Source organism: Falco cherrug, chromosome 1, assembly GCF_023634085.1.
Source record: "Falco cherrug isolate bFalChe1 chromosome 1, bFalChe1.pri, whole genome shotgun sequence".
Lineage (NCBI taxonomy): Eukaryota > Metazoa > Chordata > Aves > Falconiformes > Falconidae > Falco > Falco cherrug.
In genome coordinates, this window is record NC_073697.1 from 97,518,815 (window position 1) to 97,532,502 (window position 13,688).

General features: G+C 57.7%; 1 protein-coding gene across 13 annotated transcripts in view; it reads right to left on the reverse strand.

The window, feature by feature from the left end:
• Nucleotides 1–13,688, reverse strand: part of NCOR2 (nuclear receptor corepressor 2) — a 253,677-nt gene that overhangs the window by 54,214 nt on the left and 185,775 nt on the right. For 12 of the 13 annotated variants that reach the window (XM_055710891.1, XM_055710843.1, XM_055710884.1 and 9 more), the window contains 3 exons: nucleotides 9,847–9,971; nucleotides 8,774–8,946; nucleotides 5,691–5,753 (listed from right to left, as the gene is read on the reverse strand). In XM_055710891.1, coding sequence (XP_055566866.1) covers nucleotides 5,691–5,753; nucleotides 8,774–8,946; nucleotides 9,847–9,971 — 361 coding nt within the window. The remainder of the gene's footprint in view (nucleotides 1–5,690; nucleotides 5,754–8,773; nucleotides 8,947–9,846; nucleotides 9,972–13,688) is intronic. The other variant, XM_055710819.1, reaches the window with a different exon arrangement.

The window sequence follows — 13,688 nt, forward strand, 5'->3', positions numbered from 1 at the left end:
TTGGCTAATAGTTTCCTCCGCTCTCAAGTGAATCAAAGGCGCTTTTCTTTGGGGACGTGCGCGCCGGCGAGCTCGGTGCCACACCGGCGGGATGCCGTGGCACCCTGGCACACCTCGGCCCTGCAGAGGAGCTGGGGAGAGGCTTGGCAGCGGTTCCACCACGGGCGGACCAAAGCCTCGGCTCCGGTACCGGCACACGGAGGCTGGAAGGGAGAGGAGCCCGGAGAGTGTGGCAGTGTACGCCGGCAGGGCAGCGTGGTGGGCGATGCCCTCCCTGCGCCCCCGCAGCTCTCTGCGGCGGTGGGCTTTTACCAGAGCCGTTCCAAGGCTCCGCGCGGCCAACCTGCTTCACCCAGGGCTCGTCGAGCGTGGAGGGAGCCCCTAAAAGGGTCCCTTAATGGGAGCTCGTGCGGATTAGCTGATCAAGGTCACAGGGGAAAAACTAACTGACCTCATTTCCCTACGCCCAACGGTACCTGGTGTGATTCTCCAGCCCCTCTTGCACCCACGCACCCTCTCAGGAGCGGGGATGGAGGCAGTTCTGACTACAGTGCAACCAAAACGTGCCATAACTCCATCCTGGAGAAAGCCTGGCACTACGGAGTCAGCAACACCACCCAAGTCACCCCAAAAACACAGTTGGCGTCACTGAGCTGAATTAGCGCATCGCAGTGTCGCTTCCCCCCGCCGATCCGAGGGCGGTTTGCAGCGCGTGGGAGAACCAAGGCACAAGGTGAGTAACCCCTCTAGGACCAAGGAGCCGATGGGTGGCAGAGCCGGCCAAGCACTGAGCTCCTACGCTGGGCCAAGGCAGAGATGGCACACAGGGGACAAGCCCGTGTCCCCATAGGCACTGGGGGCATTGCCAGAGGGACCATCGCATGGGCAGCCAGCTCGGTGGGCTCTCGCCACCATGACGGGTGATGCTCTCCCTTCCTTAGGAAGGCAACACCAGAACCAGCCTGCCCTGCTCCTGAGGGACTTCGCCTTCGGTGGTCTGACGCAAGCTCTGATGGCTACAAGGAAGCTTGGAGCAAATCCCCAGCAGCTTTCATACCCATCATGCCACCTCTCCGGAGGGAGGCAGTGCCACCAAACAAGGTGTGGGTGTGGAGCTGGGACCCCTCAGCTCCCAGATCTCCCCTTTGGTGCAGCCGGTTGCTGGACCACTGCATCAATCTGCTGCAAAAACATCGAGCCCTGTGCCCCGACCACGGACCTGCCCAGCTCTCCCACTCCTACCACAACCCTCCTTTTGTGCTCTGTCCCCATCCTTTGACCCTGGCAGGGGATGGGAAGCCTCCCCCTGGGATGCCTGCTCCCCGAGAGGTGCCATCCCCTCCAGTCCAGCCAGCAACATCCCAATCTCCAGGCACAAGGCAGCAAGCGCACGTGGAGCAGCTGCTCCCGGTGGGCCCAGCTCTCTCCCTTCACCTGGCTTGGATATTATCCCTGCTCCCTTATTGTTGAAAAAATAACACTCAAAATTAAAATGTAGGCTGTAAATTATAGTAATTACCCAACAGTTCCTCCTGACAGGCCTTTTGTGTTTCATTCACTGACACTCACTAAGCAAATCCTCACAGTTTGCTCCTACACGCTTGAGAAACGTTCAGCCAGCAGTGGCAGAAAGCGCAGCCTGGGGGGGGCACGGCACACAGCGGCACTACGGGCACCATCCTGGGGGTACCACCTTGGGTAAGGAGCAGCAAAGCCCCAACCTGGGATGCCAGGGGTGGGATCACCACCGACCGCAGCCTCTTCCAGGGCAAGCGTGGCCAATTCATGCCTTGGACACAGTTTTGCCCTTGTGGCACCCACCCTACCCCATTCTGGTGATTTCCACCCTGTTGCTTCATACAAACTCCACAGCAAAGATGCGGGTCGCTTGGAGCGGGCGGACGGCAGGGCTCTGGCCGTGGCGGTGGGTGCTGGGGACAAGCAGCCCTGCCCTCGCCCTGGGCTCCCCTTGCACCCAGCCTGGATGGAGGGCACCTCAGTGGGAGACCCCAAGGCATGTCCTAGCCTCAGTGGGGGACCCCCAAGGCATGTCCCAGCCCAGGGCCAGCAAGAGGGGCAACACGCAGCAACCAGCACGTGCTGCAAACCAGCTTCTCCAGCCCTCATTTACTACCATCAGCACGTTATTACGGCAGTAAATATCTCCCACCAGAAAAGGCAAGGCTCCAGCAGGAGCACAGGGGAGACGAAGGGAGGAAGGTACGAAGCTGCTGGCTTCCCAGCATCATCTGTGCTGCAGCCAGCTCCTTGTAAGAGCAACAGCTGCCCTGCCAGGAAGAAGCAATGGAGGAAAAATGGGAAGACCCACCAGCCCTACCCTCTCCCTGCCCTTCAGCCAGCACTTCTTAGAAATAACAGTGCCAACCCAAAGCAGGGCCGGGGGAGCGCACGCTCGTGCGGGTGTTCACACCTGCTCGGGCTCCAGAAGGATCCCGTGCAGAGACAGCACGCTGAGAGACAGCTGCGCTCGAAAGGTGATGGGAGGTGGCTGGCTTCTGCTGTGGGCTCTCGTGTCAGTGGGTTTGGCTGGGCATTCATTTGAAGAAATCAGTCGTTTTTTAAAAAAAATTCACTTTGGTTTAGTTTTGTGAACAGAATGGGACTGGGGAAAAAATGGTGCAGGTCAGTCCAAAGCTCGTCTGGCTTGCTGAGTTGGTTGTTGGCACAACTGAAAATCAGCCCTTGAAAGAATACCTTCGGCATCCAAGGAAATATTTTACATTTTCCCAAAATGAACTATTCAGGAGTCTTCATGGGTTATTTAATTCTCTGTCATCAGCTTTCCACATTTCTGCCCGACCCTCCTCTGCCCCATCATGCCGACTCCATCCCGTGGCCTCTCCAGCTCCTTGGCCTGGGAAAAGGCGCAAAGAGCCCGAGGTTGGCTCTGCCGCGAGGACAAGGAGCAGAGAGCCCCGGCCAGGCGTGGGAGGACCTCAGGTGCGCAAGGAACTGCCATTTACACGCCGCCTCTTTTACAAAGAACAAACCCATTTGTTAGACGCCAGGGGAAAACCCAGAGCCGGGCGAGAACAGATACCAGACTGTAAAGGCTAACAAAGATCACACCGAAACCTCCTGGTTCAGTGAGTTCAGCTCCAGCACCGCCACGGCTGCTCTGCAACGCCGAGTGCGGGGAGCAAAACTCAGCGAAGGGGCTGGGGGGTCCATAAACCCACTCGGCTGCTCCAGGTTTGCTTGCAAACTCCCTTCCAGCCCACCTTTGTAACTCCTGCTGGCGGGGGCTCCTGCCGGCGCGTCCCCCAGAGGCAGGAGCTGCCTAAACGGTGCCTTTTCATGAGCCGCCCAGTCCCGTTGCCGAAAGCCTCTTTGCCCTGCCCGGTGGCACAGGCAGGCGGAGCGGTGGGCACTGCCCGCTCCCAACCTTGGGAAGCCAAGGGGAGAAGGGAAGGGATGGGGGGAAATCCTTGAGTAACTCTGGTTAATCACAACCTCCTGCTTTCGGGATCACAGCCGCAGTGCAAGGAGGCAGCATCAGACAAACACACTCCCCTGTCATTATACCAATCTCTGCACATTTTGACAGGCTACTGAATCAAAGTTTATTGCGTAATAAAAGTGTCATTAAGCAAGAACTTTCCTCTCGCTAGGTTTTCGTTCCCCTAGTTAACTTTAATAACACGGTACTCCCCTTTATTGTCTCTCCCAGCAGACACGGTCCTGCCTTCTCCTGCTCGGAAACTCTCCGTGAAGTTCTGCAACTCCAGAGCAGAGCAGACGACTCTGGCGTCTCACTGTCCCCGGGCTGTTTGCTCTTACCTCTCTCAACAGAAATGACATGGGGTCTCATGCCACCAGTGCAAAGCCAGGGGTGGGCGGCAAGGCCAGGCTGATCTCCCAGCTGGCGGGTGCTGGGAGCAAAAGTCACCACCCCCCCTGCCCAAGCACCCTGGGGTGTTAGGGCTGACTTTCTGTATGACCCACATTTTTGCTTGCTTAACTCCCTGAACCAGCTGGCTGTGGGCTTTGACTGGTACCAGTACGGGAGAAGAGCTGGGGTGGCTGCGTCCCCATGGTGAGGAGAATGGTGCCCATGTCCCCAAGCCCCCCATGAGCGGGTGCCCAGGGCTGCCTCTGCCCCCTCCAGCCTCTGAGGTCACCCCCGGAGTTTCGCAGCCACTGTGAGCTGGAAACCCCCATCGCGCCAGTCCCTGGAAATGCCAAACAGAGCCAGTTCGAAGCATTACAGCGGCTGCTTCCTGGCGAAGGGGAATTTGGCTTCTCTGTAGAAGTCTGGTGTTGCAATTTCAGTTTCCCAGGTTGTAATGGAGGGAAAAACATCAGCAATCGGGCTTTACACCAGCAAATCTCCCTGCCTCATCCTGGCCCCTGGGCTGGAACAACACTACGTGCTCCCACACTTCATCCTCCTTCCACGCAGGCTCTGGCAGCTGGTTTCAAGACTCCTTAAGCACACCTCCAGCATACAGCATAAAACAGCAAGAGGCACTTTTTAACAACCAGATGCAATCTCCAAAACAAAGTGGCGCTCAGAAAAGATCCCTCCAACAACCTTCCCCTGCTCAGCACCTGCTTGCCCTGTTACCTGGCCCCAGGCCAGTTCGCTTGATTAAAGTCTATCAATTAAGTTTTGGGTCTATAGAGAGCCCCTCTCAGCAACGCACAGGATTGGCACTGGGCTGTAAAAAGGGTTGGAACGGCTTAAAGGCGAGTGAGCCAAACGTTTTGGGATATCCACAGGCAAAGTAATCCAAGCCCACAGCCCCCATCGGCACCTGGGCAGCCAGCGCTCCAGAACACGTAATCACCGTCCCGGCAGCAGGTGCATTTTCCAAGCAGAGTCAAACCTGCTAACATGCCTGTTTGCGTTTGCCATCCCCGAACGGCACTCATTTCCATTTTAATTTCCCATTTACAATCCTCACCAGGCCAGGAGAGTCGGCAGCGATGCAAGTGGGATGCACGGGCTGGGGATGTGAGCTCGACAGCCCATCAACAGGACATGACTTTGGCAAAAAATTAAAGCAACGCAAGAGCTGGCACAGGAGCGGCACGAGGAGGGGAAGTGGCAAGAAGGGCTGTGCTACACTCAGCACTTTTTAAAAACGGTCTCGGCAAAGGTTCTGAATCAGCTCCAGGATGTAAAGTCACCCCACGCCACCCACAGTCCCGGCTCTTGCGAGCTCCCCGACACGTGGCTGCGGAGCGCCGGGGTTCACCGTCCTCTCCCTAAATCCCAGAGCTGCTAATGCAGCAGACACTCTCAGCGTGTTTACAACAGATTGTGCCGGTATCGCGAACCTCCAGGGAGTGGGGCAAAGCTGTGCCTCGTGCTACAGACACCAGAAGCTGCAAAAAGCAACAGGCAAAGCACCTTCCGTATTTCCTACAGCTGGCTCCTGCCTCGCGGGACACACATGGGCTCTGGCCGCAGCCCAGAGGTCCCTGCTGTTGGCACAGCTCCCGGGGCCTGAGAGACCCAGCATGTCCCCTGTGCTACCACCTGCCTTCCCAACCCCGCCCTCAAGGCTCACTGGGAACAAACTAGCAGCAGGACGGGCAGAATCGGGCCCCGCAGCACCGGGCACATCACCCTGTGCTAACTCCAGCAGTCAAGACACGGTCCACCCCGGATTGCTGCGTTAGCTCCAGCAGAGCCGACAGGAGAAAGAAAACGAGCGGCTTACCTTTTTTAGCTGTCTCCATCTCCTCTTCGGTCCAGCGAGAGCTTTCATTCATCTCCAGAGAAGCTGGGAAGAAGGAACGGAGACAGTCAACCGTGAATGGGACACAGCAAGCCCTGCGAGCCCGGAGGAGATACCCAAACCCCCAAACCCCATCTCGTGCCCCGTTCCCCGGAGGCACGACAAAATGCAGTGCAGTCGTGGTGCGGGCTCTCAAGGGTTTTCCATGCCACAGTTAACCCAAGCACAGCATCTCCCCCAGCCCTGGGGTGCGTCTCGGTGATGCAAAACCTCTCACTCTGGGACTGGAGGTAAAGGCAGATGGCTTGAGGGTGGCAGCAGATTTCCTGCCGATCCGGTGCCATGCGCTCCGGCCCGCCAACAGGTACCTAAGATGGAGCCGACCGCGGCTGTGTGCTTTGGAGATGGCAGACAAGGGTGGGACCGTCACCCTTGGCGGAGACGGAGAAACAACGTCACCTCAGCAGTGACTTTGGCCGACGGCATCTGTCGAGGGAGTTGGCCCTGTCTGACTGTGGGCTCCCCCAGTGCCGTCACTGGGCTCTTGGACATCTCAGAGCCATTTCTAGCAGTACCAGGGGCTCGCCCGGAGCAGCACCCATCACAGGGGGATGCACTGCTCCGGCTGGGAGAGGCAGAGAGGGGTGTCAGCACCTGGTGCTCCCCCTTTCCCCCACCCCAGGCATGGTGCTGGGGACACGGAGGTCCTGCATAAAGCCTTCACTATGTGCCAGCCCTGCTGGCAGCCTGGCACTAGAGCAAACCCTACAATAACAAACCAGGGTGTGAGTCAGAGGCAAAAAACAACTCGGTAAGGAAACAGATTTCCGGCTCAGGCTGCCAAGGGGTTATTACTCTAAACAACAGGCAAAGCATTATTTCAACAGTGATGAGAGATGTTTTGACAGTGTCCTTTCAAAATGGAAAACAGGCTGATAGGTTCAAGATAAAGGATACTGGTGAGGAGAGAAGGAAGCATCTTCCAAGAAGCTCTACAAGAAGCTGAGACCCCATGGGGGGACAATGTGGGCTCCGATGCCCACAGCATGAGGCAGAGGGATCTCCTTCACAGCTGGCTGAGCACAACTGCAGGTGTCACCTCCTGGAAGCCAGCGCAGGTCACGGCCTCCCCCAGCCACGCAGTCCCCCCCGCCAGCCGTCGGCCAAGAGGGAGGGAAACCGATACCTCGCTGCTTCCCCTGGCTGCGGGCAGTGCTGGGGCCACCGCGCTCATTTACGTAAAAGCGAGTGTCCCCGATACACTGTGCAAGGCCCTTCGCTCAGCTGGAGGATGGCTGTTATTGTATGGCAAAGAAATGTCAAAGAAACGGCCCGTTTGGTTTGATTAATAGTATTTACTGAGGTTGCACAGTTATGAAACAGATGCCTACAGGGAGCTCCGGCACGCTGCAGTTAAACCACAATACGGTTTTGTGTTGTTTTTTAATGTTCAATTGGTATTTAAAATGCAATAACTTTCTTAGCCAACCTAAATTAAAGCACTGTTGTAGAGACATAAAGCGAAACCAATTGCTCAGATATTTCACTGGAATCGATCCATTCCCTTTTCCCAATTTAACATGGTCTAAAGTCTTTACTCTGTGTTCACAGTGAAGTTTATCAAGGACTCTGAGATGCTGGGATGAAAAAAAAAAAAATCCCATCGAAGTTACTGGCATTATCTGCTGCTTCTTTGCAGCATTGCTTCACAAGTTTGAGAGGGAGAGCAGGGCTCCGTTGTGCTGGGAACTATTTATATCGCCTATACGAAAACAGAGTGCTCGCAATCAAGGCTTCAGCCAGTTGTCAGCAGAGGAACAGGGAGGCAAAACACCTCCGGGTGATTTATAGCACATGGAACAGAACAGGCAAGAAATTGCAGAGCAAGAAAACCAAGAGGAGTCACCCTGCTTTTATTTTTACCTGCCTTAGGTACCACGGTAATAATTTTGTATTTGGCAGAGTAGAAAATATAGGAAAATCAGCCAAATTCCTTGATGCATTGGCTTCTTCAAGTCAATACCCGAGCAGTTTTCGAGCGTGGCCACTACCCACACTGCAGATGTGAGAGGCAGATGCACCCGACACGGGGCTGCCACTGCGGCCAGGGATGCCCATTTTGCCCCAGCCAGGTGCAGCAGCCTCGCATGGTGCCGGCCGGCTGCCACCCAAGGGCTGGCGCAGTCCCTGGGTGCCATGTCACGGGCAGCACGCTTCGCCTCACCCCCCTCACTCTGAAGCTGCTCCCAGCCTCTTGCCGCTGCGCTCTGCAACCCTGCAGCCCTGCGCAGGCAGGACAGAGAACGGGCTGCAAAATCCCGACCCCTGTCCCTGGCCAGCTGCCTGTGGGGGAGCTGAGCTGGGGCACCAGGGATCAGTGCGAAAAATGCTGCTTGCTGGGCAAATCAAGTGCAACCTGGGGTGCACAGCGCAACTGCAGCCAGGGTGGAGGGTCCTGAGCAGCTGTAACCTGCTGCCTCCTCACCACGTCCTTCAGCTGCAGAGATGGAGAGGGACCAGCCCAAGTCCCACGGCTGGGGGTCACAGACCCCCCCCCCCCCAGGCTGCAGCTGCTCGGGCTGCAGGCAAATTTGAAAAGAGAGAGGGCAGGAGAACCAGCAGGGACCCAGGCGAGCCCAGGAGGGCAGAGCAGGCTCCCGTGCAGAGGTCGAGGGTACTCAAAGCCTGAGCTGCTGCAGAGGGAAACATGCCTGTGGGTGCAGGAGGGACACGAGCCTTGCACGAACCCAGCCAACGTGCTGCTAAAACCGACGGCTTCCCTTTTCGTCTTTTGCAATACTTTCCCTATGAGGCTGTAAAACCCGTTAACACTTGGCCAGGATAGCCCAGGCTTGCAAATACCTCTGCTTTATCTGGGTGAACAGCTCTGGGTAATTTTTGGGATGGAGAAACCTCATTGCTGCCCCCCAAAACAGGAGGATTTCAGGAAGGAAAACACTCCTCTGTGAGCAGGGAGCAGAGCAGGGTGATGTCCCATCCCAGCAGAGCAGACACCCCAAAAGCCCTGCCAAGGCCCCCCCATCCCCATGCCCGCTGCTACCCACCCAGCTCTGCGCTCTGCTGCGGGGTGGCCGCCTCCTCGTTGTTCGCTTCATTTGCCATGGAGCGGGTGATGCGGCCCTTGCGCCTGCCCTGGCTGTTGGCGGTTTTCCGACCTTTGGAGGTGACAGTTTCTTTCTCATCGTTGTCTTCCCCAGATGTGTCATCGTTCTTGTCCCTGCAAAATCAGGGAGGGAAGAAAAAATTTTGTTGGGTTGGTCTGATTTTTAGGTTAAGCAATTATTTCTCTGCACGTGTTTGGGGATGGTTGGTTGGGGTTTTTTTGTGTGTTAGTCTTTTGGGGGGGCAGGTCTGCTTTTATTTATTTATTTTTTTTTTTGCACACGCAGGCTCTTTTGCTGGCTGGATTGGCAGTGGGGGTGATTTGCAGTGGGGTTTTCTTTCTGCAGCTGGCTGCAGCTCCACCACCAAGTGCACGCAGAGACCTGACGGAGACAGGTTTAATACCAGACCATTCAAATTCATCCCTGCCTCCTCCTCATTTATCTTGCTGAAAGGGACCTGCTGGTAAATGTCTTCGCAGCCTAGATATAATGATGCCAGATGTTCTTTTAAACCAAGTATTAAGCCCATTACAGATAGCTAGCGGTCTGCGTGCCAACCTTTCCCCACCACGGCTCTGATGCTCCCCGTTCGGTACAAGGGAGGCAGGGCTAGCCGCAGCCCTTCATCTGGGAGTGCTCACGTTGACATCAATAATGCTAAAGGTGAAGCGCCGTGCTTGGCTGCGCCTGGATTGCTCCTCTGACTCGCAGAGGCTCTCGCAACAAAACAAACCAGAGGATTAGAAGGGCTTCGCTGGTTAATTTGGTTTATATATATTAAAAAAAAAAAGCTTATCAGAGTTGTTTTCCCAGTTTGGGAGCAGCAGGGGAGAGGGATGAAGAGGAGAACAGGCTCTGCCCTTCTGTCCCTGCAGAGGTGAGGTGGGCACACATGGTCCTGCACGGGGTCAGGCAGCCCTGGATCACACCATGTCCCAGCACTGCATCCCACCGCCACAGCCCCAACCCTCACCGGAGAGGGAGGCAAGCCAGACAGGGAGGGCTGTCCTTACTTTGTCAGTTCTTCTTTGTCATTTTCAGTTTCCTGCTTGTCTTCCTCCTTTTCTCCCTCCTTCTCCTTTTCTTTCTCTTTTTCATCTTTCTCTTCTTGGCTGCTCCGGGGCATTTGCTGCTGCTGCTGCAAAACAAGGGACGTAAAATAAAACAACCCCTCCGTGCTGAGGCGGATACATGGCAGGCAGCACCTGGGCCAACCTAAACAAACGTGTGGACACAATGCCGGGGGGGCGAGCAGCCAGGAGGAGAAGGCGCTGCAGGCAGAGGACACGGGTAGGGCGTTTACAGAGACCACGGCGGCCGAGAGCTCTCCGGGGAGATCAGAGGTAGCTTGGGATCATGCATGGCAGCCACACTCTGGCTCCTGTCCCAGGCAGTGGGACAGCCCCAACAGCTCCCCAGGGGTCGGGCAGCAAGCAGGGACCTGACACCGGGAAAGGCAGGGAGGTGAGAACAACCCCCTCCCCGTTCCCTGCAGCTGACCGCTTAGCAACATCGGTTGCGATTTACAGCTGGTGGGAAGCATTTTGCTGGAGCATGAAGGGACACCAGAGATGCCCGGAGGCTCAGTGATACCAAAGCTGTGATCTTTTTCCTAAGCACCTGACATGGCCCTCGGGGACATTTTATGGCCCTGTATCAGGGAGAAGGGAAGATGCCCGGCTCCCTGCTCACTTGGTGGAGGCCATGCACCCAACCGCCCCAATGTCGCTGCTGCTGTCGCTCGGACTGAAGGCGCTGCGGTACCCGAGGGAGGGACACAGTGATAATAATAGTTCTGGATCTTGTTTCAACAGCTGCAGGAAGGAGGATGCTGGGGAGGCCTGGTTCCCCTGACCTCCCTTCCCTCTGGCAACCGGCATACGAGAGGCATTTCATAGAGAAGTAAAAATTAGAGACGGAAATGATTTATTAAACCATCTTGCTCCCAGCTAATACAAGGCTGCTTGCTCCAGGAAACCCATCCAGGCTCCCCCGGCCCTTGCCCAAGCTACAGGGCTTCCACCACCCCTCAGGAAAGGGTTCAGTGATGGGAAATTGCCTTAAAGTGGATTTATCAGCAGAAAGCAGGATCCCAGGTGGTCTGATCTCCTGGCACGCAGCCATTCGACAAGTGCAGATGAGGTGTCCCCGCATCCCTTGAGCCAGCAGGGCTGGCCTGTCCCCCACCTGCAGGAACTGGGAGGCCACCTCGGACATAAGCATCCCTGCAGCAGTGGCACTGGTTGCCAGATAAACCCTCTGCCCCCACGGGCTGGTGCTAAATGACTATGGAGCTGTCAAAAGAAGCTTTGGAGCAGTTTAATGAGAAAGCTGCTGATTCTTTTGGGCCCCAGTTCAACACAAGTCCTTGAAACACAGGCACTGCCATCACCGAAACCCCACCGACTTTTGGTTCTTCCTTGTACAGGGGGGAGGCAGCTGTGCCACCAGGACCCCCTTGGCAGCACATGCATGGCAGGCTTGGCCAGCCCCTGCGGCACCTCCGTGCCGGCACACGTGCAGAACACACCTGGAGCTCACACCCCCGTCCCACCCCCAGGAACGGCTCCGTGGGATGCAAGGCTGGGAGGATCCAGGGAAGGGAAGCCGGGAAACAGTTGGGATGAGCACTCGGTCGCTTAAGATTTTCCAAAGTCCATAAATCTCTAAGCTTAGGGAACAGGCTGTCTCCTGCAGCACCTGGCCCAGCGTGCCAGGCACTGCCCTCGCCAGCCCCCAAATCCCAGGAGAAGGAGGGGGCAGCCAGCAGCTCTGCGGGACCGGGAGGCTGCCTGCGCTGGCCACAGAGGAGCAAGGAGCATCCATCACGTACGCTTCCCCAACACTGCCCTGAACTCTGTGACTCCCTGAGTCACACCGTGGTGAGCCCCGAGGGTGGGTTCATCCCAGACAAACACCCACAAGATCAGGGCTGTGACCTCTGAGGGCCAGGCCGTGAGCAGGGCAGGCTCTGCCCAACCCCGCACCCACCCACATTCCCTTCACCCAGCGCTTTGGCAAGGGAGGGGAGCCCAGATGAGTTTTACAGTATTTCTACCACCCTCGTGAATGTTTTCTTTTGAGGCATGGGGGAAACCCTGCATCCTAGAGATCCCAGCTCCCCGGAGCATAAGCTCAGCTCTCCTCCAGCCCTAAATCTAGCCACAACCACCAAGTCCCTGCCCCAGCATCAGGCTGCTATGGGCTCCCAAGGGAAATTTCAGCATCATCTCATCTTCCCGCTCATTTGAACGAAGGGGCTATCACTCTGAGCAGCCATGGCAGCTCTTCCTCAGAGGAACAGGCTGGGACGCAGCAATGCTACCAAGCTCTCCGTGCCAGCCTGCAGAAGCTGGGCTGGAAGGTCAGGGAGCAGTGCGAGCAGCCGTGGTGGCTCATGCTGCAACACAGGTTCTTCCCCAGACCGGTGTCTGCCGAGCTCCGGCATGCAAAGGATGGGCAAACCCTGCTGGCCTAGCTTCAGCGGGCCACTGTGCACCACTCTGCTCCCAGGGGTTTCAAGCCCAGCCTAGCAGGATGTCACCGTAGGGCTTCTCCCACCGCAGAGGAGCATCTCGATCCAAGGATGCCCTCTAGTGATTGCCCTGCTCGGGCCACGGAGGGTGCCCGACGCCAGCAGCCAGAGCCAGGTGGGTGCAGCACCCTGCGCACAGCTGCACAGGACATGGGTGTCAGGATTGCTGTCACCTGCCAGCCCATCCTCACCCAAATGACATGCCTCAATTGGGCAGCATTGTCACCATGAGGGCACAGTGGGGAGCGCTGTCCCCAGCTCCACCCATGGCTGTGCTCACATCTTCATCCACAGAAGACTCCCAGCCAAATGCCGCTTGGAACCCTGGCAAGCACACAGTGACAGCGTATGTTCCGTGCTACGGCGCGGGTGCACGGTGGGCCACCCCCTGGCCACCCCAGGAGCCACCTCCAGGGACGGCCAAGCTCCCAAATGCCACCTTACACCCCAGGGAGGGGGTACGTGCTGGGCTGGAGGCTGCAGAGCTGGCTGAAGCCCCAGAGCTGTGGGGGTTGAGGGGGGGCACAGGCACCCAAGGGTCCCAAATGCAGCCATGCCAGAGCTCAGCTACAAACGGCACGCAGAAAAGGGAGGTGGGACACCCATCAGGGACTGACCGCAGCAGCTGCCTCAGCCCATCCATGCTATGTGCTCTGCCCCAAGGCTCAGCTCGTGGGGGCACAGCCAGGACCCCCGCGCTGGCCAGTGCCCCGCGCCCAGCAGCCAGCTGCCCCCGCAGGCTATTCTTAGCGTTGGATCGGGCCCAGCTCTGGATGATTCAAGGGACGGGACGCCATCCCAATTCCTGACAGGCCAGGAAATGCTTCCCCAGTGACCAGCCCATGCTCCCGGTGATTCAGGCTGCCCTGGTTAGAGGTGGGCCGGCAGGTGGGTCAGCCCGCGCCCACACCAGGGATGCTGCCAGGCTCCCAGCGAACTCCAGCCTGCATACCTACACCCGCCCCCCCCGCCCCCCCCCCCCCACCCCCCCACCCGGGATGAGGTTGCCCAGCTCCCAGGGGGAAAGCAGGTCCGAGCTCCCCCACCTCGCCCAAGGCGGCCGGGGGCCGTGCCCGTGCCCGGGGGCCACGGCTGTGGCAGAGAGCAGGGCTGTCCCCTGTCCCGTCCCGTCCCCCCCCCCCCGCCCAGGCCAGGGGCTGTGCCTGCCGGCCCGCCCTTCCTCCCCAGCATCGCCCGGCCCCGCTGCCGACACATCCTGTTTATTTCAAAAAAACGGGCCCGGGACACAAAGCACCCGCGGGATGCGCCCTGCTCCGAGCCCCCGGCGAGGGGCGGCCTACCCCCGCCTCAGCCCCCCTG